Consider the following 27,404-nt stretch of genomic DNA (forward strand, 5'->3'; position numbering starts at 1 on the left):
GACATCTTTCATTGTATTAGTTCTAAGTATTTATTTTAAAGCTTTATTAGAATAATTATACAATAATGAGTAAAAATGTCTTTTATTTATATTAAACTAATATTAAGAATTACAATAACAATTCTTGGGGTCGCAGCGTCAGTTGGTAAATTTTCAATCGTCCTCAAATTTCTCGTCTACCACGCCAGTCTCGAATGGCGGGTCCCGGACTAAGCTCAGCAGCTTGTCTAATTTCAAAATCTGAACAACACAAGGTAAGATGTTATAATTTATAAACATATATTATGAAATATTTATCAAATACATGATAATGTTAATGGAAATACCTGCAACGTTCGCTGATCAATTCCTTGAGCTTTTTTCGGTGGTTTGCACATAACTCGTAAATTGGGCGACAATTTCAAAACATGACAGGTACCTCTGAAAAACAACATGAACTATTTAAATAATTTCCAAAAACATCAAAAATGTTTTTTGTGATACTTGCCCCCAGAGAGATTTGAACTCTCGACCCCTGGTTTACAAGACCAGTGCTCTAACCCCTGAGCTATGGAGGCTATACGTGTGACGGTGAAATAGGTTTATCATTGCTGTGGGCAAAGACGATAGTGTGACGAGAATAAAATTGATAGTAAATAATGTGATTTCATGTTTTAGTAATTGTATTAGTTTGATATTAATCTTAATGAATGACGTCAGTGTATATTTTTAATATGTCAAAGAAAATTGAATAAAGTATTTTCATAGTTGATTGCATTTTACTCATATTAGGAAATTAGAATAAAGAGTATATAAAGAGTATAATATAATTTTTAGCCTAAAGCATTTTAGGGATTAAAGTGGATGTCAATGTTGTGCACTGCCGAGCGAGTCACAATTATAAGCAAATTGACAATATAAAATAACACAGTTACGCAAAAACATGGCCGAATACACTATGGAGTTTTACTATAGATTTGTAGCTTTAAATGGACTAATAAAGATGAGTCCTCAGCCACAATAAAAAAAACTTACTTGGTGTCCCCACAGACTATAACAGGCAGTTTCACATTGAAGTCGACCCTGGTCAGCTTCTTGGTCTTCTTGGACACCACAGCCTGCACGCAGATCGGACGATACTTGTCCACGTTCAAGTCAAACACGTACACCTAGTAAAAGCCGTTTACTTTGTACTTTTGTAAAAATAGTTTGTAACAGTTATTAAAAGTTCCTGAAAGAAAACTAATAGCATTAATAAAAGTACATAAAATAACACATTGCTTTTAATTGGGTAGGCGCTTTTTATCTTCAATTTATCCAGTTTTATTTGATTGATGTATAATATTACTTTACTGTACCTACTTTTAGTTAAACAATAACTTTTTTTTTTAAACGACTCCCGCAAACTAAGGCATTCATTCCTTGTGTCGCGGGGGTTTACAAACATACAACTCACATGCACAAAGACACCCAACTTAGTTGTTTTATAAATGCTTTTAGGGTCTATTCGACATGACTTATTTTATTAATATGGTAATGGAAACGTGGAAGCTTGATAATAAGGAAATAAAAAAGATCTCTTCCGAAACAGCATTATTTTTCCTTTAACACGTGGCGTTATGTTCTCTAAAGTCCAAAATGTCCCAAAATAACCTTTAAAATTGGTGTTACTTTATTACTTTAGAAACATTACTAGTTTAATTTTAATAAACAACTATATAATAATGACGCGTAAGGACTTATATATGTAAATAATATTGTGTAGACAGTTGCTACCGAACGGTGTATTGACCTTGAGGGCACGGCGTGCGGGCGGATGAGTCTCTGCTCTTCACTTTAATGATTCTACATGCAATGATTCTTTGTTTGTAACCTTCTTCTTTCTTATTTTATGTGCATGGTTCTGGTACAAGTTGGTGTCAGAGTATTGAAACCGCTGTAGGGGTCTGGCGTGGTTTTTACACTCACTCTTGTGTATTATCGGTTCAAAAATGATCCCACGGAAACATTATAAGTACCTTAATTAAGTAATACCAGGACAAAAACTATCCGTACACCTTTCTTTTTTTTTGCTTAGGCGGGGGAACTATACCTAGCATGTTGAAAGTTGTAGATAGAGACTTGAATATTTTATGTAATATTTTTTAAGTTTAGCTTAACTTTTCTTACACGCACTACACTTACGGTTACCTAAAATGTTTTCACTGACTATCAACTACATAGATCTTGAAAAGCACCTATTTTACATGGTTACCTTTCCATCGGCAGTGCAGGCGGCGAACACAGTGCTCGAGTATGGAGCCCACTTCACATCGCCCACGGGTGATCCCAGCTCGAACATAAAGAGAGGCTCACTGCGAAATGGAAAATATGTTACATCATACAGCAAGTCAAGTGCCCGTCGGTGTTGCGATACCCATACTTAGGGCTTCGTATAAACTGGCTGAAGATAAACAAATCGATTGCGTGACAAACTCATTAATTATGACCGTAACAATCGTTATTTAACCTCGATTTTAATTTTTAGTACTTGTTTTTGCAGCGGCAGCAGAAAATATCACTTGTGAAAATTTTTACTGTCTAGCTGGTTGCATGTCAACAACTGCGATGGTTCATGACATAGACTCTGTTTCATGAAATAAGTCCCGCGGGTGTGTCGCTAGTACCTATCTATGCCAATGCATCATTTTAGTTCTCACTATTTTCCGCGGGACTTCTTTTAGAGATTACAACCTGGTGACGGTTGGACAGAAATACGGACCGATGGCGGACCCTCAGTTAAAGGGTTCCGCTTTTACCCAATCATTTTTTTCAAAGAGAACGACTCCCTTATCCCTAGCCCTAACCCTTACTGTCCCACTATAGGGCAAACATCTCCCATCAATTTACCCCTTTTCTCTGGTCTATTGCTTCTTCTATCCATTACTGGTGGCTCATTCGAGGACGTCCTCGTTGCCGCTTTACGTCTTCGTTGGAAATTATAGCTAATACTGAATTTAATATAACATATAGTCACTCACTCTCTCCCATCCTCCCATATCTTGACGCGCCAGTCACCGGAACAGCTCGCGTAGATGCTGTTGTTATAGCAGTTGTAGTGGATCCTGTAGACGGGCATGTGATGACCCTGCACGGAGCGCACGTAGTTCCTGTTGTACTTGAGCGAGCACGTGTGGATCATGCCGTCCTCCGTGCCCACCATGAAGATCTCCGGCTTGTCGGGGTGGAAGCAGATGCAGCTGCCGCAGCCTGGTAGGAAAGTTCAGGATGCAGAGAGGGAGTTTATGGTGAGATGCTTAAGTTAATCGATTTCCTAAATAGACATTTAGTGCTTCCAGGTGTCCGGATCAAGCCAACGTAGTTAGGCTTTAGATTGCGAATCCGACCAACATTGATGGTGGTCGGTTTGTCCGAACTTTGTGAGACGGCTTTCGATTTTTTTCTTACAAGAGCTGGATTTGAAAACCTAGTTTGTCGTACCCTTTAATACTGAACATAAGAATTTCGATAAAGTAGCTAGTCCGGCTTTTATGTCCAAAGGTCCGGCCAGACTAGCAGACCGTCTGTCCGGGTATAAGGTTTGGCGACCTGGAAACCCTAATATTTGACTATTACCATTCTGAAAACTAATCTGCGCATAACAAGCGTAGATATTGTAAAAGCCTTGCTTTCATTGCTTGGAAAGATTTGGCAGTTTCCAGTGCGATAAATGAATGAATATTGATCTCACTGTTAACAGTGAGCATGGTGCCATCAGGTCCGGGGATTGGCGGCACGTTGGAGGTGAGTGTGATGATGGTTGTGGCCTGCAGCTCTCCCGGCATCACCGCCCACTGCACCACGCGTCCGTCGCCCGAGATCGAGAAGAATGATGGCTCGCCGTCGATCAGACGAGGGCCCCAGCGTATCTAGAGAAAAGAAGAGAAAAATAATTTTGACTTTATTTCCTTTTTTTGCTTTGAAACCAATTTGAGTCTCGCAATTCAATTCATTAATTTCATAGCATCATTTTACATCTATTTAGGACTTTAGGTTTACGGCATTTTCGAAGCTTTTTTTCAAAGACATTTCAAATCAAAAGTCAATTTTATTCAAATTAGGGTACTACGTGGCACTTTTTTCAAGGCTAAATTACATGGACGGTACTCAGTTTCGCCCACCCTTAACTTTGAATCCTGGAAAACACAACCAGACTTGATGCGAATGTCGACGATTCATACTTTCACGCATCAAATCAATCATGGTAATTTTTAGTCTGCGACCTTAGCAACCAAACCGAAACCATAAAAAATAAATACATAATAAATCATTCAAAACTGATGAACACAATCTTATTAAACGGCGAGTGATTGTTTATAATACAGAAAACATTACTGCCAGTTAGCACAACTTCAAAGAATCGCTCAATATAATACGCGATGTGTATTTTAAAGTGAAATCTCTCAAGGACCGACCTCCCACACGATGTTGCAGTGTTTGTCCCGAACGGAATCCGATTTGTACTGGTAAGACGACTCCAGGGTCAGTTGGGCGTTGTATACACACACGTTACCATCGTAGAGTCCTGAAAACAACGAAACAATTAATTTGCTTCACTTTTTATTTAACGAGTATTTATCGCTTGCACGGTTAAAACACTGAACCAATTTATCTCCAAATTTATGATAGCCAATGTCTCCGCCTTTTTGCAATAGTCATCATGGATATAATATAGCAGAGCTATTTCACGGTATTGAATCCTGGATTTAAACAAATGCTGATTATAGTGGTTTTAGGAATAAGGCTAAAATAAATAATTTACTTTGGGTGCCTTCGACACAATTCAATGATTGCTTGACGACCTCCGTGGTCGAGTGGCGTAGGTACACACCGGTTTCAAGGTATCGCTAGCTCTGAGGTCCCGGGTTCGATCCCCGGTCGGGTCAATGTAGAAATTCACATTTCTACATTGTCTCGGGTCTGGGTGTGTGTGGTACCTTCGTTGTATCTGAATTACTTTGGGTTCAGAACAATGTATGTGATGTTTTCCGCATTTATTTATTTATAGATAAATTGATAAGAGGTGATGAAAATAATTGCCACAGAAACAACTTGATTTGTACAAACAAATAAGTAGCGATTATATTTTCCAGGCTTCTCGAAATATTTTAAGCTGCTAACCATGGATTTTCTCAACCTATCTGTTTAATATCAACATTATGAGTATGTTTACAATGTAATTAGCTCAATTACCGATTTTTCCCGACACAAACATTACACGACGGCATCCAGACAGATTAAAAAAAAAAGATCACACATTTTTTTAATTGCACTACAAAAAAAGAAAACATTCTTTACACAGAGTAACAATTTCCTAAACGTCACGTACTGGTAATTTTTATTTGATGCCATGAAATCAAAAGCATTTGAACAAAAAAAAATGTTGAAACCTTTTTTTACTATTTCCCTTACTTATATATTATTAGAAACTGATTTTTATTTTTTGATTAAATGCCACTACGTACCGACACATATAAGGTAAGGTATATCCGTATAGACATCGAGACATATGACGGGAGACTCCGTGATCACCGAGTACTCCGGGTACGCGGGGTTCTTGATGCTGTACAGGCACAGGCAGCCTATCTTCTGCTGGTTTGTGAAGTCCACTGCGAAGGTATTGTTCTTATTATTTTTAAGGAAAACGCTAGAGGTACCGATAGCCGGGAACCTGTGACTTAAAGTGTAAATTAAATTTTCTTCTACTGTATACTGCCAAAGGACATGACACAATAATTTTGAAAATTATCAAAAATACGCAAGCATCTTTCACAGCGTTTCCTTCTATTGGGAATTTTTACGTTTATACTTTCGTTTATTCCAACGTGTATAGGCAGTAAACTTGATAGCGTGTTGACAGTGTCCATTAGCCGAACACTATTTCGAGTACGAGAAGCTAAGTGGTTAATAACCATCGCTCTCTTCATTAACAACACAAATAAACAAGAGAACCACTAAAAATAACCAAGTTTACAACTCGTAGAGGAACATTTGACCTAAAATTATATAATGCCCAACCTTCGGAACGGTTTGGGCGTTATTGTCGCATGCTCAATGAAGTCGAGTGTCAAGTGGGTATTCTGTACAGATTGGCTAACCGTTGTCACCCCTTTGTACAATTGCTTCCCATTCACAGCGAGAATGGAAACTGTTTTGGTACGGAGATCGCGACAAATGGACGTAGCATGATGAATGTATCTCCTTGTTATGATCGCGTGACTTCAGATGTGTATTGCGATGAAAAATGGGTGAAGGTGAATTTAGATGAACGATTAACGGATTGTATATTTAAAGCATCCAGGTTTCTTCAAAAGCTTCTTCTATAGACATAGACTGAAAAAAAGAGTCGTGATTACCATTAAAGCATGCAACGGTTTCCAACAATATCTGATAATAGAACAAGCAAGACTATTTTTGAATTTTGCATCATCGTGGAATTAAATCGGAGTTCGGTGGTCTTACCGCGACGTTCAGCTATCTTTCCGAGTTATCATTGACCATGAGCACAAGGTAAAGGCCTTCAATTTTAATCTATTCGGAAGTCTTTTTGTTTTACTATCTGATATCTCAAAAACAAAAACAAAACTCGCTACCACCCATGTGAAAGCTAAAAAATTTGCTACTTTTTAATTGAATTTAGGTTTCAAGGTTTACTTACATGATCCATAGGCTACCGCAAAAAGATCTTGGTAGTGAGGATTCCACTGCACGTCACAGACCGCGTGGCACCTCATCGGCTCGAACTGGAACTTCCAGAGAGGCAGCAAGGAGCCCATGCCCTCACGGAACTCATCCGATGGGTCGTCCCAGTAACGGTAGTCTTGGGCTGGTGATAAACACAATGGTATATTACAGTTATTTCTGATAAGTTTCATCTGGAAAGCCTCACTTAAGAAGAGGTGAAAGGGAGACAATACATAGGGTCTCCTGCCATCTTTAAATGGTTCTCATGTGCCGTAAATATAATTTGCTTTAAGATGAGGCGCTAAACATCTTGCTATAGATGGGAAGATAGCGATAGCATAAATAGATATGGTAGTTAAAGTTCCATAGTAACGGAACGGATAAATTTTGTCTGTCTTAACAGTTGCGTCTCAAGCTGTGACTGCGACAATCAATCAATCTAAAATGATTAACGGATAGAGTGAAATTCTGCGCTAGGTAGCAACAATTTGACCTTTGATAGGTCAACTACAGGCTGGATACCATGATACCAAATGATTATTAGATAAAGAGCTGAACAATCTTAGCCATAGTATCCTCAAGTCTTGTATTGATTTAATATTTTGTGATTTAGGATTGTTTTTTTTGGGAATGGCCTTCAGTAATACCTGGTGTAGTGTGTCTATTCATAGCAGGTCAATGAAAAATATTTTTTTGGCTTCCTTTGTAACACTGATGTCCTCATGCGATAGGAGTTTGCTTTCAAGCAATGACGCTGTCTTGTTTCAAAGTACTCTCATTTATGGTGGTATTGTTAAGAGTTTTCCTGTTACGAGCAGTAGTATTCTTCATTCTTTTAGATAGATCGTAATATAGAAATGTATGGCAAGAGCTGTCAAATTTCTTATTTTTTAAGATTGTAACATGTAACGAACTTGGATTGATGAACTTGGTTCTGCGGGGCTAATTTGTAAATCTTACTTAACTCAGCGTGCCACCCAGAAAACAAAAAAAAAACGGGTCTAGCCGTTTTGGAAGGAGGTAAGTGACAGTCAGGTGCAAAAGAGTTATCTAAGATTTTATTTTCTGCGTTCCAGAACAATTGTCTCAATGGACTTCTTATGATGCCAAAAAATTAAAAACTGTTTCTTAAGCTATGTATGCGTTATGCCGTACTACTAGTTATATAAGTTACCGATATCATCGTATATGTTTTGGTTGACAAGCCTCTCGAGGATGGCCCACGCTTCTCGGATCCTCTGTGCCAGCTTCTCATCATGGATCTGCTGCTCAGTCTTTACGTGTTTTGCTTTCTTCTTCCTCAACTGTTATATAATGATAATTATTAGATTTGTTGACGAACAGGATGTTTCGTAAAAATGACTAGAAAACGTAGAAATGTAATTGTGAAAAAAGAAAAAAAGCTTTTGTTTCGTTACTGGTAGCGTTAAGTATTTAAAACAAAATATGAAGCTCATAAAATAGTCACAAAGGGTTTTAACCGTCTAAAAATCTGAATACATGAATCGAATATTTAAGGAATGCTGAAAGAAAATTTCTGCTCGAGTGCATAGATTGAGTGTTAAATCTTTTTTTATTCACCTCAAAATTACCTTCAGTTTGCGTTTGTTGTAAGTATACAAGATTAGAAACAACAAAATACTCAATAATACTCTTCTATCAATATAAAACCGAAACATTGGAGTCAACAAAACAAGCTAACACATTAACATGCTCCTGTAAACTAATATTTATTTGAGTAATACTAACAGATATTCGTGGATGAGTAATTATAATACAATGTTTGTACTAGATACTGGTAACTATTATTGTACGCTCAATCCGGTGTGAGTGGACCATTACACTAGTATATATGTGTATAAGTGTGGGCCAGAGTGTTGGCAATAGAATTATCAATATATTGAGTGTCTATTAAATATTGGAAACCAGTTTCGTTCCATTTTGATCTTTATACAGTAGGAATTAAGCTAGAATGGATTGCAGACTTTTGCGCTAATAAAACAAAGGTCTCTCTTTCTTTTAGCATTTCTTAAAAGTGCTTAAAATAATGATAAGTTAAATGATGATAAGTTTTTAATTTTAAGGAAATATTACGATCTCGTTCAAGTAAAAAAATATATTCCATTATTTAAAAAATCAAAACAAAAAAAAAACTCTGTAAATATAAAACGCAACACAAACGGTTCAGTCTAATAACTCTGTAATTTAAATGTGTTATTGTATGAACAGTTAATTAGTTACTCTTTTAGGTCTCTCCTCCTCCTTTTCCTTCATCTTCCTCGTGTAGTCCTCTTGGTAGAAGTCGAATATAATGCATTGTAACGCCGTCGCACCGAAGTTGGCTCGCGGCGGCGGCACGGTCTGCGTATCCACCGACTACAACACAAACACACCGACACTATACACACACATACACCACAGATTACATCTTTATTATTATCTTAAAGTATTTGTGGACAAGCGGGCGTCGCGGACACGCGTCGTGCAAGCGCGAGAACAACTAGCTGAAAAAACCATCGTGAAAATTTAATTTGTATCGGCGTCAATCGTGATTGTCAATTATTTTGTATTGTAGTGTTAGTGCCAGTTTTTTCTTTTGGATATGAAAGCTTCAATGCAAAACTGTAAGTATTATTGTATTGTATTAGGAGTGTGATTACGTATCGTAAGGGATTATTTTCGTTGTTTTGGCAATCGTGTTTATTACTGTTTACATCACGTGTTTCGAAATTCTCACCGCGAAGTGCATGCGTAATTAAAGCTCTGGACTATTTTGATGCGCATTTGTTTTAACACTTGCGATCAAAGGTGCCAGGATGATTTCGACCTTCATGAAAGATTGGTGTGAAGTGGTTCAGGATAAAGCTGTCTGGATTTAAATAGGGTAGAAATTTGCCTAGCAGTGGGACTCATAATAGGTTGCTTAAATCTAAATACATCCTAACGTGGATAGGATATTTCACTAACCCGTCTCGGGTAGTTGTAGGTGAGGGCGGCTCTCTCGCAGAAGTTGAACTGGTTGGCCAGCTTCTTGATCCTGGGCTTGATGTCAATGACTTCATCCATAAACGCACCCTCCTCCGGCCCTTTCTCATCTGTGTAAAGAGCAAAGGTTTATGTCGATTTGAAGTACCTAATGGAAATTCCGATACTGTGTATACTGTATTTTGAAATCATATCCAAATCTTGTAAGGTTAAATCAACTTTTTAACACCTCAGCTTAAAAAGCATTTGTTTTGCCCAGCTTTAATATTTAATGGCTTAATTTTAAACGATTTCTTAACATGGAACTAGTAATGACGTTTTTATTTTTATCCACCATTTAAAAAAAAAAAAAGTTGATCAAAAAATTAACAATATAGCACGCGAATGAGATACTTCCAAATTGTTTTTGTTTCCCAAAACTTTTACTTTTACTGGTATTTGGAAATTAGTTTTATAGCTATTTGTTCTCCAAAACTTGAGCAATATAGCAACAGTACCAATTTAATTTTGCGTGAGGTAAGAAATTATTATCCTAATGGTTTAAGTTTGTTGATGAGTTATTTTTACCTTGCCATGGCCAAACAGATTCTACTGAAGCTCCTTTTTTGTTTATAATTTTCGTGTCTCTTTCCATAGTAGAAATGCCAAAGCTTAACAGTCTTTATAGATTGCGGTAACTAAAACCGACTCAGATGCACTGCAATTTGGTGGAAAACTTATAACGGCGATAGAGAAACCCATCATTTTGCGCATGTTGGCAAAATTCTTGGTGCAGGCGTGTGATATCATTGATGAACAAATTTACAGTTAGCCTTATCGCAGGCTGTTATTGCTAATTCAGACTATATCAATACATAATATTGTTAGTGTAACGTACATTGTTTCCATCTCTTACTGACCTTCTTCCTTTCCTTCTTCCTCGTCGCCAGCTGCTGGCTCGCCTTCAGTGGGAGCGGTTTCCGCCGCAGCATCCTCAGCGACAGGTTCTGGTTCATCTCCTTCAGGTCTCTCTTCTTCTCCCGCCATATCCTCTATAAATGAAAACAAAGTTTAGGTCTGTTGGGTAAAGAAACCACTTACAAGACATTTATTTCGACACAACTGCGACACGTGTTACAAAGATGTCTGTTATTGCTGTGAAGAATAAGTGCTTGTCCAGAGTATTAGCAATCTCTATGCCGATTTTCATTAAAATTGGAGTAGTTGTCAGTTATCTAATATATAAAATTCCCGTGTCACGATGTTAGTTACCGTACTCCTCCGAAACAGTTCGAGCGATTTTTATGAAATTTTGTATACATATTGGGTAGGTCTGAGAATAGAACAACATCTATTTTTCATACCCCTAAGTGTTAAGGGTTGCTCACACTAAAAAAAAATATTTTATTTTTGGAACGAAATTGTTTGTTTTTATTTTTTTTATAATGAGGCATTAAAAATACATACAACTAGAAAAAAAAATCGGCAAAACAACGTTTGCTGGGTCAGCTAGTATATATATATATTGTTAGCAGTTCCCCCACTGTCTACCCACCTTACCTATATAAACGGGTGACAGTCCTGCGACGGCCCATTTGCTCGCCGGCTGTCCACCGATATACATCTAAGTGTTTTACGATCATATTGTTGATTTGTCAGCTTTCACGTGAGTCATTTTGTGGGTGTTAATTACTAATCACTCTGTAAGTACATTCTGTTATCCTATGTGTTGATTGTTTGAAGTTTGGTTACCTTACTCTTTTAGTTGTTTAATTGATGTTAAAAATAAAGGTTAGTTTCACTACAATTGTTGTTTTTTTAACTTTATTGTGCTTCTGCATCTTAGATCAGAAGTGGGATAAAGGATTCTAAATAGTTAAGCCCACGAACCAAACTGATAACAAATCTACCTACATTTGTTTCTGATTTTTGTTTGTTCGCATTTCTTGTTGTTCTTTTTCTTGTGGTGATAAGATTCTCGTAATGCCGAAGTCTAAAAAGTGTACACAAAAGGGCTCGCGTGATCGCACGCGCAGAAGGTCACCAAATCGTTCGCGTAGTCGTTCAAAACGCGAATCTCGCTTTCATGATCGGAATCAAAGACGGTTAACCTCTCGATCGAGCGCACGTGACAGATCACGGAAACCGTCACGTAACGTTTCTCGCGGCGATAGGACTCCTTACGTATCACCGCGTAAGTCTAGATCACGATCCAAACATACATCGGGCCGCGATCGTCCCTTGCGTGATAGATCTCGATCCGTAACTCCAAGGAGTAATGATAGGTGTATGCGCCGTCACCAACAAAATGATAAACGTAGGTTAAAGTCAATCGATCGATGTGATGAGAGCGACCCCACGTATTCCCGCCGCCGTAACAACGGGAGCAGGTCGCGTTCAAGATCGAGGGACTCTCGTGATCACCGATCTTCTCACCGAAATTTTCAAGATAGGACGCCAAGTAGGGACCTTGTTATGGCTTCCAACGACACGCTGCCACAATCGACAGACGTTACTGGCAACGCATCCAATAACGTAAACAATTACTCTCAACCCGCCGCATCAAGCGTTCAATCGTCTGAGGCATCTACCCTCACTCAAGCGTTAATACTCGCACTAAAATCAGTACAACCGAGCCGATCACAGAGTTACTTCGTATCGAACTTCGACCCATCTATTCACAACATTGATGCATGGTTTGAGGAAGTAGAACGCGCCAGACAAAGTAACAGTTGGAGTGACCACGAATGCCTGTCTCGAGTTGCCTCTTGCCTTAAGGGTGACGCACGCGTGTGGCTCTCTGAGTGGGTTACAAACGATCGGACGTGGACCAATTTTAAACGTGAATTTAAGTCTCTTTGTCCCAATAAACTTGACTTTGCGAATATTTTATTCGAGGCAATGAAATCCACATCCGATGGTTACCCAACCTATGCAGAGTACGCGCGCCGAATCATTTTACGATTACGAATGATTCCTGGCCTCAGTGACGAGCTTCGTACTTTGATAGTTATCCGTGGAATAGACAACCCCCAAATAAGAGCCACAGCTTCAAATGCTGATCTTAACCCCGACAATCTCGTGTCGTTCCTATCGATTTACACCAAACCTTCTAAGCTTAGGCCCGGTTCACAATCTCAGCATTCGTTCAGGAAGCCTCCCTCACAGAATAATAAAAATGTTTCCACTGTGAAATGCTTTAACTGCGGTAGGAAAGGACACAGAAGTCGCGAATGTCGAAGTAAACCAAAAACTGCACAACCACCGGTAACCGCGCCATCAAATACTAACAGTGTAGTTTGTGCCTTTTGCAAAAAACCGGGTCACTCAGAAAACATGTGCTTTGCTAAAGAACGTTCCGAGTCACATAATAAACACAAAGTAAATTTATGCCAATCGCGGCATTCTAAGAATAACGACGTCGTCACAGCGGTTATATGTGGCATTCCCGTAGACGTATTAATAGATAGTGGCGCATTAAACATATCTCTCATATCCTCCAACGTATTGAGGTACCTTCCCTGCCAACCGAAGTTAAGACGTTGCGTACTTAAGGGCATAAGCGACAAAGAAATAGTGTCCGACTCTTACATTACAGTTAACTTAGAGTTCAAGAACATTTCTATTGAAGTAGACCTAGTAGTAGTGCCTTCGAATTGTATGAACCATCCAATAGTTATAGGTACAGATGTACTCAATCGAGACGGCGTTACATACGTTCGGACGAAAGACAATCAATGCCTAATGCATCGTTCTGAGGTGGTCTTTCCCCTTAACTCAGTGGAGCCTTCCACTGTCAGTCAATCCGTAAATACCCCACTTTTAGGTAATGACCTTAGTAGTCTGATGGCTGTGATTAGTGAGTTCTCGGAGTTTTTAATAACTGGAACGGCCTCAACAACTGTTAAGACTGGTGAGATGAATATAAAACTCACCAGCAAAATACCAATCGCTTATAGGCCTTATAAGTTGTCGTATCAAGAAAAATTAAAAGTACGCGACATTACTAACGACTTGTTAGAGAAAGGCATTATCAGGAAGTCTCAATCCTCATACGCTAGTCCTATAATTTTGGTCAAGAAGCGCGATGGCTCCGACAGGCTCTGCGTCGATTTTAGAGCTCTTAATAGGATTACGGTAAAAGACAGATACCCTCTCCCTTTGATAGACGACCATATTGATCGGTTGGGAAACTACAAATTCTTCTCCAGTCTCGATATGGCGACCGGATTTCACCAAATCCCTATAAAAAAGGAGTGTATCCATCTCACAGGCTTCGTAACACCGGAAGAGCATTTCGAATATTTGAAAATGCCTTATGGCCTTGCTAATTCCCCCATAGTCTACCAGCGAATAATAAATGAAACGTTGCGTAGCTTTATCAACAAAGGTAACGTTTTGGTTTATGTAGACGATGTACTCTTACTAAGTAATTCCATAGGCGAGGGGATAGAACTCCTACATGACGTGTTACTCACCCTCACTGAGGCAGGTTTTTCTGTTAACCTAAAGAAATGCTCATTCCTCACGACTGAAGTCGAGTACTTAGGTAGGGTAGTAAGTGCTGGTCAGGTAAAGCCGAGCCCTAGGAAGGTGGAAGCCCTGGCAAACACCTCCCCTCCGGAAAACGTCAAGCAGATACGTCAGTTCCTAGGACTGGCGGGGTACTTCCGACGGTATATCAAAGATTACGCAGTTAGGACGGCGTGCATTGCTCAGTTGACTAGGAAGGGAGTCAAGTTTTCATGGGGTCCTGAACAGGAAACGGTTCGCCAGGAAATAATTCATCACTTGACTAACGCACCGATACTCGCCATTTTCGACCCGAAACTAACTACCGAAGTTCACACGGATGCCAGTAGCTTAGGTTACGGCGCTGTAATGCTTCAAACTCATTCTGATGGGAAAAAGCATGTCGTATCCTACTTTAGTCAAGCCACAAGGGGTGCCGAGAGCAGGTATCATTCCTACGAGCTTGAAACACTCGCAGTAGTGAAAGCTCTGCAGCATTATCGGCACTATCTCGTAGGAATCAGATTTGTCATTGTTACTGATTGTAACGCGCTGAAGTCAACAGAGCGGAAGAAGGACTTGATCCCTCGGGTAGCACGGTGGTGGGTCTATCTGCAAGATTTTGACTTCACCATCGAATATCGTAGGGGCGTCCTCCTGCCGCATGCTGACTACCTCAGCCGCAACCCACCGGCAAGCGTTAACCAGATTTCAAGACCCCGAAATTGGGCACAAATTGCTCAGTCGGCTGATGACGAGACTCTAGCACTCATAGAAAAACTTCAGAGAGGCGAACTCGATTCTAGCCGCTATGTAGTACAGAACGACATATTGTATTACCGCTACACACCTGTTGGCGGAGAATCGAGATTACTGTGCTTTGTTCCAAAAGGACATCGTCTTAGTCTACTGCGTGTGTTTCATGACGAGCATGAACACATCGGGGCGGATAAGACGACGGACCTTATTTTAAAACATTTTTGGTTTCCGGGGTTACGACAGTTTGTCGTGAAGTATATCGCGCACTGCCTAATTTGTATATCGCATAAGCGTGTCCCTCGTGGTCCATTACAAAATATTACCTCATGGGACAAACCAGACATCCCATTTCATACGGTACACATAGATGCCCTTGGTCCTCTCCCAATGTCGAATGGATTTAAATTTATTCTCATACTAGTAGACTCATTTACAAAGTTCTGTCAGCTATACCCTATTAGTCGACAAGACGTTACAGAACTTAAACGCGTCATCACTCAAGCAGTCGCATTATTTGGCGTACCGACGCTTTTGGTCACAGACAAAGGCCGAATGTTTGAGTCGACCGAATTCGTAACTTGGATTAACGACTTGGGATGTGATTTACACTACATCACACCCGAGATGCACCACGCGAATGGTCAAGTGGAAAGATACATACGAACCATACTTAATATGGTTAGGATTGAAGCTAACCACAAAAGTACGTCCTGGTCTACGGTGCTTTGGAAGCTCCAGTTGGTGATCAACATCACCAAGCAAAAGACGACACAAGTTTCGGCTCTAAACCTACTTATCGGCACTGAGTCTACTACCCCAGTAATACGCTCTTTGATTAGAGATGTTGCAGCACAAGAATCAAGGCCCAATCGCGAAGCCTTACGGGAGTTGTCCAGGAGTCGCGCTCACCAACTACTTCGAGAGAACCAGGCCAATCAAGATGAGATCGTCAACCGGCACCGACGTCCACCGCGAGAGTTTAACCTGGGTGACCTGGTTTTCGTGATCAAGTACTCTCAATCCACCGGAAAATTGGACCCGGGAATGCGAGGTCCGTACAAAGTTGTAAAGATCTTGCCGAGTGGACGCTACGAGTTAAAGTTACTGGCTGGCAGTTATGGGAAGACCACGCAAGCCGCGGCACAGTTCATGGTGCCCTGGCGGGGTGAGTGGTGCCCTGAGACATGCGCTGCGTTCTTTGAGTGTAAGTATTCTTATCTCATAAAACCTGCTATTTCATTATTTACTTGTTCATGTCTGCACTTTGTGCATAGTTGAACCCCCCGTGTCTGCACATGGTGCATAGTCGGGGTATAGCGTAATCTTCCGTTTCTGCATAAATTGCATAGTCGGAATTCCCGTTTCTGCACATGGTGCATAGTCGGGATGGCAAAGGTTGCCAATTATCCGTTTCTGCACTAAGTGCATAGTCGGAACTTATCCTTGTCCGTATCTGCACGCTGTGCATAGTCGGGCCTAGCTACGCTGTTATGCTGCTTAACTGGCTTCTACTCGAGCCTGTCCGGGGAGCAGTCATCAGCCGCCGCCATGAATCGCTTTATGTGTAAACAGGAATTCAGAGGCCTATTTTAATTGTTAATGCTAACTGCGAGATGAATGTGAGAACAAACCAAGAATGATTTATTTGAGATGATGTATGAATTAAGTGGCTGGTAGTCATTGAAAGGAGAGAGAATGAAGTGTATGTGTCCCAGTCTATCTCAACTATATGCTAATCTCAATCATATTTCACAGATAACGAAACTAACGATTTAGAAGCTGACGTTGGCGGTCAGATCACCATGAATCGGCCCGCTCAAGAAAATGAAGTGCCGGCGCTAGCTCGTGGAACAGACGTCGGACCATCCACGTCTGGCAAAACAGCTGGACCATCCATGCCTCTATTGGACGACGACTAACCCTGTTGGAAGATATGGTCAATAAGAGTTGAGGACAACTCTTCATCAGGAGAGGCCGTGTTAGCAGTTCCCCCACTGTCTACCCACCTTACCTATATAAACGGGTGACAGTCCTGCGACGGCCCATTTGCTCGCCGGCTGTCCACCGATATACATCTAAGTGTTTTACGATCATATTGTTGATTTGTCAGCTTTCACGTGAGTCATTTTGTGGGTGTTAATTACTAATCACTCTGTAAGTACATTCTGTTATCCTATGTGTTGATTGTTTGAAGTTTGGTTACCTTACTCTTTTAGTTGTTTAATTGATGTTAAAAATAAAGGTTAGTTTCACTACAATTGTTGTTTTTTTAACTTTATTGTGCTTCTGCATCTTAGAATATTATATAAGAATAAAGACAAAATGTTTTGTTAATCAAACTTATCATTCATGAAAAACACATTTTAGCTGGGAAATACTACAACATCGCAAAAAATTGCGCAAGTTACTCATATTTTCAGACATCATTTGTTTCGATAAGAATCAAGCCGCACAAAAATGTAGTTTAGTGCGTGTTGGTACGAATTTATGAATCGCGAAACTCGATTATTGTGAGTGCAATCTTTGATCTGAATCGTTTTGCTGTATAATAAATATCTGATGTATCGATTTTGTAGCCAGTGAGAGAATTATGAACGAAACCTCAAATATTACTCAATCGTAAGAATTATTGAAATTCTCATGCTGTCTCTATCTTCTCAAAGAGACTGACGAAAAGTGTGCTGACAGAGTTTTTCTCAAAGAGTTTTTATAGAATCTAGATTATATTTTACCATCTGGCCTTGCTTCTTCAGCTCCTCCTGGTTCAGGTTCCGGTTCCTCCTCTTCCTCTTCTTCTGCAGTTGACTTCTTGACCTTCGCACGTTTCGGTCCGGCATCATCGAAGCCCACCATACCTGCGTAATACGCATCAAAACTAAAACATGTTAGCTGTTTATTCAAGTTTTCTTCTTCTATTTCTGCCATTGTTGGAAAGATTTCTAGCATTTTCAATTTAGGTGTCATTACAGCACTGAAGGCATACTTACCATAGCCCGCGGCGATTTGTGCCTTAGCTTCGTCAGAATCCTTGCGTATAGCCGTGCCTTGGTATATGAAGAGAGGGTATGCCTTCCCAAAGGTGGGTCTCGGTGTTACCACAAACTTTCCTTGCCCATAGTGGTAGGCCACTCGATCAGCCACCCATTGAGGATTAATCGTCGTCAAAATGCGACCTACTTCCTCTTCAAGATCCTAAATAAAGGGTAAAATTAAAACACCTTGTAGAAATCTTTCTTTGATATTCTTGGCGAACAAAATTTCAATCTTAGCATTAAAATTAGACTGAGCGCTTCGTAATTTGAACATAGATATACAGAATGACAAATAAATAATCTTACTGCTTCTGGAACATCTTCCTGGTCGTCTGGCTTGACTAGGGTGCGCGGTTTGAGCCAGTCGAGGTTGTCATCTTCCACAAGATTCCCTCGCGACTTGGCCGTCACCTCCTTCTGCTAAATAACGCATCAAGTATTATTATACCAAAGCAGCACACGTCACAGTCCTGCGTAATTCGGTTACGTACATCCAAGCACTGCAATGTTTTGTTTAGAAGCGATTTCTCCTCGTTGACAAGAGCGCGTTTTATCATAGCCTTCAACATTTTGGTATTTTTTTTCAGTTAACTTCAGAAATAAAGAAATACGCAAGCACGCAAGCCACGTCTGACAGCAAATGAAACACTGCTTAGTTTTCTAAACGTTTGAGAACTCGGAGCGGATTTACGAGTAAATATTCTAGAGACATTTGCATATTGTTTGATAGGTCTTTATTGGGAACGATCATGTAATTCGACTATAAATAATTCGAGGCACTTTTAGTTAAGCGAAGCAAGCGTAAACAAACGATTAAACCTTTGCGTGTCCGGGGAATGCTGGATGTTATCTTTATTCATGATCATTTGTGTTAACCCCCTTTTATCGCTACTATTTAATGGTTCACGCAAAAGTTTAGCGTTGATTGTACCCATTGTACTTACGTCAGAGTCATCTTCCGATTCGGAAGACATAGGACCTGTTTATTACAAATTCTTTCTGTCTTCGGTGTAGGAAGCGCTAATCGGAACTGCAGTGTTTTACGAGCAGTTTTCACCTCGAAACCAAATGAACTTTGACCGACGAGTGAACTAAACTGCATTAGTCGGTGTAGCTAATGTACCTAGTACTAACAGCGATGCCGCGAAAAAGATTGATATCGAGCTAATTTTATTTATATTTGTAATTTTCTTTTACTGCAAACTTTGCAACGACTCTGTTTTTATGGTTATTGCTTGAAATTTGTACAGAATCGTGGAAAGAAACATGAAATATGGTATTAAAACATAAATAGAATGTTGGGAATTGGAACGTTATTCTAGCAATTATATAGGTATTGGTAATTTTAGAATTGTATTTATTGAGAGAGGTCGACATTATGGGGTGTAAAACTCTTATTGGTCATAACAGTTTTATGTAGTTAATTTTCGAGTTGGCAATGTTGAATTACTTACAGGCAGTCTTTTTATTAGTCATAAAGTGACCTTTAGGACGATTCTGTTGTGTTTAATCTTGACTCTGACTGTTTAGCTCAAACGATTCATAATTTAAAATTGTTTATTTTGGAGCTTTACTAAATATCTTCCTGATTCACGTTTTAGAAGTAATCAAGATTTAACAATTCATGATTCATTTTTATTTCTTCCTTTATGTAATAACTTCCTATGCCTCTAACATCACTCATTGCATTGTTAAGAAAAATATTTAGTTTTCAATACAAGATTGCTACAAATATTTACAAAATAAATCATTTCTCATCCCAATAAATGACGTTATTGCGTAATCGTAAAAAAACAGCTTTTCTTTATCCAACGCCTTCGTTTGCTGTCGGTACAAAGTTATTAAATTAGTTTCCTTGGCTGGGCGTGTCACCAAATTCTAATTAGTCTCGGTGTCTGGCATTAGCTAGTACTGGAATCATGGGCGGCAATGGTACGGGTATTAGCCAGTTGACTGCGCACGGGATCGTATACAAGCTGCTTTAGAACCTTCAGTTAAATACGAAATGATCCTTTTGGGGTATTAAAAAAATCTTGAGAAGTTTTGGTGTAATTCTGATTAGCTTTTAAAAGTTTTAACTACGTATAGTAAGATGTATCTGTATGGTTAGTGCTTACCGCGGAGCTTTTAGGCTCCTTTTTCGCAACGGTACACCTTGATTTTGTAAATGGCGCATCTATCGATGATTTGGTAAGTTTATCTTTAATTTAAATATTATGTATGAACGTAGAATGCTTATTATGGCACTTTGAGACATATTTAATTTAAATATTAGCTTAATACTTGCCTGCTTTATTATGTTCTCTCGATGCTTTGAGGAACGCAGATATAATGTGATACTAAAATACTAACTTGTAACATAGCTTTTGCGTAGAAGTTCACAAATTTAAACTTCAACCGAAGGCTATTTTTGTACCCAAGGCATTCCATATCACATAACTTTATTGTTTTGTATATAAACCTAGCTTCGTAGGGATTTATAGTCTTTTGAACGAAGTAGTACAAAGATTAAGTGGTACGATAGTAGCTTCGTAAACTTTGACGTCATAGCAGCCTGCCATGCAGATATCATATTATACGTGTTGCGTTTCAAGAACTTTTCCTATGGTTGTACTGTAAAATGAACTTTAAAATATACTAGAATGATTTATTATTAGTTGTATCGTGTTTTTATACTTATTTGTGCAATAACGTAGCGTTGTTTGTCATTATTAAAAGACTATTTAAATTACAGTTAAAGCTTGGTTAGCTGCGATTAAGCTTGATGGCATTTTTCTTTTGGGAAAACGCGTTTGTTATTTGATCCTTGTGTCGCCGGGGTTTTCACAACATTCAAGTCATATGCACATCCAGACTTCGAGACTGGGACCGCACAAATGCTTGTCCTCCGCGGAGATCGAACCCGCGACTCTTTATGCATATCGGTTTTGGTATGAGCATTACCATTCTATGCGTTATCTCAAAAATGAACACAAGTTAAAATAATGTACGAAATATGATAACTTCTTGCATAATATAAAAGCGTCTCTACCATATCTTTGTTTTCCGAAATCTAAAGCCAAATTAAATTCAAAACATGCCAACAATTTCACAACGCAACGCGGAAACATTCAAAATAGATGAACATCAATTTTGGTATCTCCATTTACCATCGTTTAGTGGTTATCAACAAAGTACTACGTGCCCGCATTAGGCTTTAAACCTAACCTGAATCAGTTTGGTAAATTTTATTGTAATAGGTGACGTCATACGTTACGGCACGGCTGGTTGTTGGCACGCGTGGCATATTATTGATATTATATACGTCTTCAGAGGCACGCGACAGAATGTTTTAGAAATGGTTAAAATAAACGTGTGTGCGTTTTGGAGGTAAAATTACGGAGTCACGATTACCTGCAGTAGCTGAAAATAGGTTCGTTATATGTTAAAGTAACGCAGTAACCAGACATGCAGTAGCTAAAATTAGATTCATTAAATGCGTTAACGAACGAAAAAAGTATTTCCCTAATAACCTACATAGATAGTACTCTTATGCATGTGTAGAAAAATAGGTTTTCCTCAATTAAAAATAATTCATTGAAAATGGAAGCGTTATAAAAAACAAGCATTGATTAAAAAAAGGAAAAAAAAGAAAGCGTAGGCGATAAAACTTTTGTATTGGCATATTTAAAAAAAATATAAAGTTTTCATATGATATACCTCTATAATATTATAACACCCACTCTATAATATCACACAACAATTAAATAAAGCCAAATTGGCAGTCGCTTAGTCCAAAAATTACCAAACCGTCATATTTTAAGCTCAACCCGTTTATATTTGGGTCTCCATTTTACAACCTCAAATTATAAACAGCTATAATCGTAAAGTTTACGACATTTCCTTTATGCATCGGGGTTGTAAGCGATCGACAGATAGGAACAATATCCTCCTACCACAAGCACCTAAAAAAGGACTGTCGTGGCTGTAGAAGCAAGACAACACTACTCGCAGCGTAGAGCGCTATCTCGCTCACATAACGACAGCAATTGAACTGTAAAGTTTCAAAGTACAGGGTGCAGTTATCGTGATCACTCGCAGTTATGACTGATTAGCTTTCGTTAACTCTCATTACACCCCAGTGACAAGTTGGCTGTGGGGACGGACTGTCGTGATTAAATACAGGGATTTGTAGTTCAAAGTTGCGATGGAAAGGTACGATAGTGTTAAATTAATTAGAAATATTAGCCTGCTGTATTCGTTTTTATTTGTGCTGATATATTGAAATAAATCTTTATGAGCAAACTAGTTGCTGTTAACGATTATTTTGGTCGCCTGTGTGTTGGTTTAGCTATTAAAACATTACGAAATCAGATAGCCTGTGTTAATCAAAGGCGACCTTCATATCAAATTTCATCGAAATCGGTTCAGCCGGTTGGGCGTCAAGAGGTAACAAACATACACACATGCTTTCGCATTTAAAATATTGTTGTGATGTGATTCGTAATTTTGGGCTTAGAAAATTTTCCGCCTTAAACCTGAACTCATAGAGAAACTCAAATATTGCTTTTATGTCAACGCTCACGATCCTTGTAATATCTCGTGATTAAAGTAAATATCCTGCTCATTATTTTATATACAAGCTATAATTGTTGGAAATAATAGAACAAACAAGCTAAAAATAGTCAATATCATGAACAATCCAACTATCCCATATTAAAATGTAATATTAAAAAGCTATCACGATCTTATGTAAAACGCACTTCATCAGTGATTACTAAACTACTGTTATTCAAGCATTGCGTTGACAGCAAATATAAAACATATATACCATCACCATCTTCACGAAATAAAGCGAAGCTTGGAATGAGACAGGGACACAAGACGTGCAAAACGAACACATTATGATTATTGTAACACAAATACTCTTCGAAAAGATAATGCAAAGTGATTGATCGAGTGATCAGTGCTCCAACACTCAATATGTACAATATGAACGGCATTTTGGCTCTAACACACACTCGATTATTGGTAGCCAATATTGGCTCCAACATTTGCATATGTTAGAGCACTTGCCTGGGTCCCAATTCTGGTATTTTCAATGGCTGATGAATGGAAATTGGATTAAAAGACACTATTCACATTTCTCCTAAGAACAATTTCACAAAATTCAGTCCAATTATGGTTTTGGCAATTATTGGACTAAATTTCCAGTGTCAAACTTAATCTAATTTCCATTCATTCATCGGCCATTGTAAATAGCGGAATTGGGGCCGTAAACGAAGACACACAACGGCCAACGTTGGCCAAGACGGACACAAACACAGGTACAAGGTCGTATTTACAATGGAGTGACGCACACACATGCTTTGTCCTAAGGACTGCTACTCACTCTCAACCGCTTTAGAAGGAATCCGAGAGATTTCTCCGGGGATTTATTTCGCCAGAGGTCTGGCAATTTCTTTTTCGTCCCTTGCGGGGTAGGCATCTAAATGAGGCAAAAGTTCATTAAAATTGTTCTTCTAACGTTTGTATTGTTTGTCATTGTTGAGTGACTGTATAACAATCATGGCTTGTACCTGTATTTTGTTTCTGTTGGTCTTCGTGGTAACCTGTGTGTGTTCGTGTTAAGGAATACGGAGAATTCTGTAAAATAATCTCATTTATAAATTTATAGGTCGATGTTATTTGTATTTGTGGCGATAGACGTAATATTTGTTGTTACTAAGACTGCTTCGTTGAACTGTTTGTTTTGTTATAATCTGAACGAGTATTAATATTTGCCAGTATTGTGTGTTTATCAAATATTCAAAAGCTGTGCGTAATATAACGGAATCTTTTCTCGAATTTTGGCGATATTAAGAGCATTGTTGTAAGAAATGTTAATATTTGTTTTATCTGGAGGAGTAAGTACTTCAATGATTAATCATTATGTAAATTAGCTTGCAAACGAGTGTTTATGTAATTCGTAACAAAGATAATGTACTATGGAAGACGACAGAGTTCAAACGTCCGTGGTTTGTGTTTGATCGATGTTGCTAGCCCTTATATAATCACGGTTAAATCAATTGAAATTGTCCATAATAAATTAGTATTCATAACACAGCAATTTGAAACCAATGAAACAGTTTCAGTTAAATCGAATGTATAAATTAATTTCATCGGAAAAGTTTGAAATTTATGACTTCATGTTTTCGAAACTTATTTGAATGTTACTCTAAAACACATTTCACTTACCTTCTTTGGCGCCATCGTAAACTCGCAAAATAAAATTAAACAAATTAAAAGTAAATACAACAACTGATATTTCCAAAATCTGGGGACGCGTTGAAAAAGTTTGACAAATACGTAAATAAATTTGACAGCGGGATATGAGCGGCGGGGCTGCGCGCGCAACGTCTCGTTGCCATGGAAACGGGGCTCCCCTCACAGCCCGTAGTCGGTCCGGAGTACTGTGTAGTTTTGACGTGTTCTTGTACCGGCATCACCTCTTATCAGCCTTCAAAAGGTACTCAATCAACCACACTTTACCTTAAATGTCAAAACATTAAATAAAATCTGTAGTTTATACAGTTTTATATTAAAACTTCAATGCGAATGGATAGTGTAATGCAGAATGGTTCTACGTGGCTCTTTATTTCGTAGAACATTTTGATTATTACGTGGGTGACAATACTGGCAATGTGGTTACAATGTATCGTAATCGTTAAGTGTCCTGTGAATAGTGCGTAGGTTCAATTAATCCCTAATGTAGCTTTATAGATACAGGTACATACAGAGCAAAAATTCATATTATGTACCAGCGAATCAAAAAAGAAGAAATTGGTGTTTACACATTTTTGATCATCAATGACGACTCAACACTACGTTAAGTTTACGTTTTAAACAAGGAATGCTGGGAAGAAACGATAATAATAAGCGTAAAATTCAACTGTATAAAGTTTTCAAAATGCTTACGTTAGTTATTTACAATAAATTAAGTATTTAACAAAGACAATGGAAGCCCACGTTTATTTGAAGTCCTTCATGTTATTTTCATACTTGACCTTCGCTATAATTCGTGTACTAAAAGCAGAATAATTCTCTCGAGTTTCTGTTTTAGTCTTTATCGGACAGATGTATATTTAGGAGATTGCATTGATGCATCATCTAAGCCATGGATTCGGTTTACGAATACACTTCAATGTTTATTTTGATCTCAGACGTATTTAGTTTTATAGTTTTGTTTATTTCAACTTGTATTTATTGTAATCACATCTTAAATTCAATATTTAAAACAACAAATTAAAAGAGATATAGGTACCAACTCTTTTAATTTGTTGTTTTTAGTTAAATATTTTCGCCAAAATGGTAAGAACTCATGAAAGTGTTGATATTAACTAAATGACTAGCATGTGTCCAGATAGGTTTTAAATTAAAAATAAGAAGTTAATTCAGCAAAAAGGTCACACGCTTATTGTTAATTCAAAATGTGTCCTTCTGTAAAAAACGCAGAATACAATAATTCTGCAACATTTTTACTAAAATTTATCATTAAAAAGTGTCTAGTCTTTTGTTATTATTTTATAAAAACAAAGCATAACTGGGCGACATTTTTTCTTAAATTATTAAAAAAAACTTAATTATTTTATTATTATTTCCAGGTGTGTAAATCCGTGTGAAGTAATTCTCCCAAGCTGGCGGGCGAGGTAGAACGCGGCGGGTTGCTGATGCCTGCCCGGGAGCCAGATGACAGCGGTATTGACAGCGACGATGCTGTCCGGAGACTGATCCTGGCTGATGCACGGCCGGTTAGTATATAGTTCTTACTACAATACACCATAATAGGTTACTTGGTGATAGGCCTCTTTGCTGCATCTAGGCTAAAAGTAGTTTGTACTTATCATAGCTAAAATAGGTTAAGGATGGTAGGAATATCTGAAATGTAAAGTGCCTAGTTGTGAGGCCAAGAACCTTGTCTAAATAGTAGCTGCAGAATATAATCGTTTAGACTGTTACTAGTCGACAAACCAATGTTAACACATAATGCCTGTATTAGAAAATCCCGCCTCGTAGATTGAAAAGAACGTTCATGACCGAAAATATTTTCAATGTGTAAAGCCCCAGTACTTGTTTTTTGATTCGTCATGTTTCATTTTTTCAGTTTACCGACGAAAGCAGCAGTGACGATGAGTTGCAGGTTCCCTCGCCAACGACGCATAGATCTAGGAACAGTGAGCAACGCGCTGGAATGGTAAATATCATGTTTGTGCTATTGTAAACCAATTGAACTAGTGATAATACTTTATTATCATCATTAGAAATTAGAAATAGGAGGAGCTCGTGGCTAAGCTATAACCGCAAAAGTGATTCGATCACAGGTTAAGCTATCCTTGACGCGGTTGGTCCGTGGATGGGTGACCATCTTTGTCATAACGAGTTCCTCCGTGTTTCGGAAGGCACGTTAAATTGTGGGTCCCGGCTGTTATTCCTACATCTTTGACAGTCGTTACAGATAGTCAGAAGCTGAAAAAGTCTGACAGCCAGTCTAACCAAGGGGTATCGTGTTGCCCAGGTAACTGGGTTGAGGAGGTCAGATATACAGTCACTCCTTGTAAAACACTGGTACTTAGCTGAAACCGGTTGGACTGGTAGCCGACCCCAACATAGTTGGGAAAAGGCTAGGCAGATGATGATATCATCATTAGAAATCTAGTTGGGTTCAAGTATTCCGCCGCTACGGGGCGTAGAGCGATTCCTCTTTCACAACTGTAAGATTCATACCTTAAGACCTGGTGGTCGGTCCGCTGTAAAGCTTTTGTAACGAGAATATGATTGCATAGGCTAACTGTACCGATACCCGAGTGGTTAACACAATGTGCGCGATGAGTCGAGCCTAACGTAGGGCAAACTCTGTGCATGTGACTTAAATTGCTTAGTGCCCCAAAGAAAACATTTTGTGGAATACGGATTCTTTCTAACATATTATTTGAATATTCCAGAAAAGTTTCGACGAGGAACACGACCTAGTCATCATGCAGTGGCCTCAGGACCAGTTCAGCAAAGCATCCAAACTGTCCGGGGAGGAGAGTCCTGATCGTTCCTCACCGCCTCTATACGAAGTGGAACTGACTGCTTCGGACGAAGATGACGACGCGTCTGTACTGGAGCTGGTGATTCCGATGCATAGCTCACGGTACCAAAGAGTACCAACGTCATCGCCCAAGAAACCAAAGCCAAAAGTAGTAAAGAGGTATTTCTGCAGCATGATCTGCTGCGGGCGTAAGTAAGGGTTTATGATCTGGATGTTATTGATAAGGTATATATATTATGGTTATTTGTATGTATTACGGTTTTAAGTTTGGACACCGATCTTTCCTCGTATAGGCCCGTCGCTGGAGATGAGTTCGAAAGCCTGGTTGATGTTAATATTAAAATTGCTATGGAGTTTCTCTGCCTCCTGCTCTTGTGAAGATG

The 27,404-nt window shown here is 38.8% G+C and overlaps 1 protein-coding gene and 1 non-coding gene across 2 annotated transcripts; both read right to left on the minus strand.

Annotated features, from left to right (window-relative positions):
• Window positions 1-66: 66 nt before the first annotated feature.
• On the minus strand, window positions 67-25,122 carry LOC113504049 (dynein intermediate chain 2, ciliary). The gene is made up of 17 exons (XM_026886152.1): window positions 24,186-25,122; window positions 18,276-18,389; window positions 17,925-18,129; window positions 17,670-17,792; window positions 10,587-10,718; window positions 9,670-9,797; window positions 8,944-9,078; window positions 7,877-8,006; window positions 6,677-6,844; window positions 5,484-5,627; window positions 4,434-4,543; window positions 3,710-3,887; window positions 3,000-3,228; window positions 2,234-2,333; window positions 1,015-1,148; window positions 327-420; window positions 67-240 (listed from the first exon to the last, which is right to left on the minus strand). The coding sequence occupies exons 1-17, from the start codon at window positions 24,198-24,200 to the stop codon at window positions 154-156; spliced, it is 2,226 nt and encodes a 741-aa protein (XP_026741953.1). The 5' UTR covers window positions 24,201-25,122; the 3' UTR covers window positions 67-153.
• Trnat-ugu lies at window positions 485-557 on the minus strand. Its single transcript has one exon. It is a non-coding gene; the product is annotated as a tRNA-Thr (tRNA).
• Window positions 25,123-27,404: the final 2,282 nt, after the last annotated feature.

The sequence above is a fragment of the Trichoplusia ni genome, chromosome 2 (assembly GCF_003590095.1).
Source record: "Trichoplusia ni isolate ovarian cell line Hi5 chromosome 2, tn1, whole genome shotgun sequence".
Classification (NCBI taxonomy): domain Eukaryota; kingdom Metazoa; phylum Arthropoda; class Insecta; order Lepidoptera; family Noctuidae; genus Trichoplusia; species Trichoplusia ni.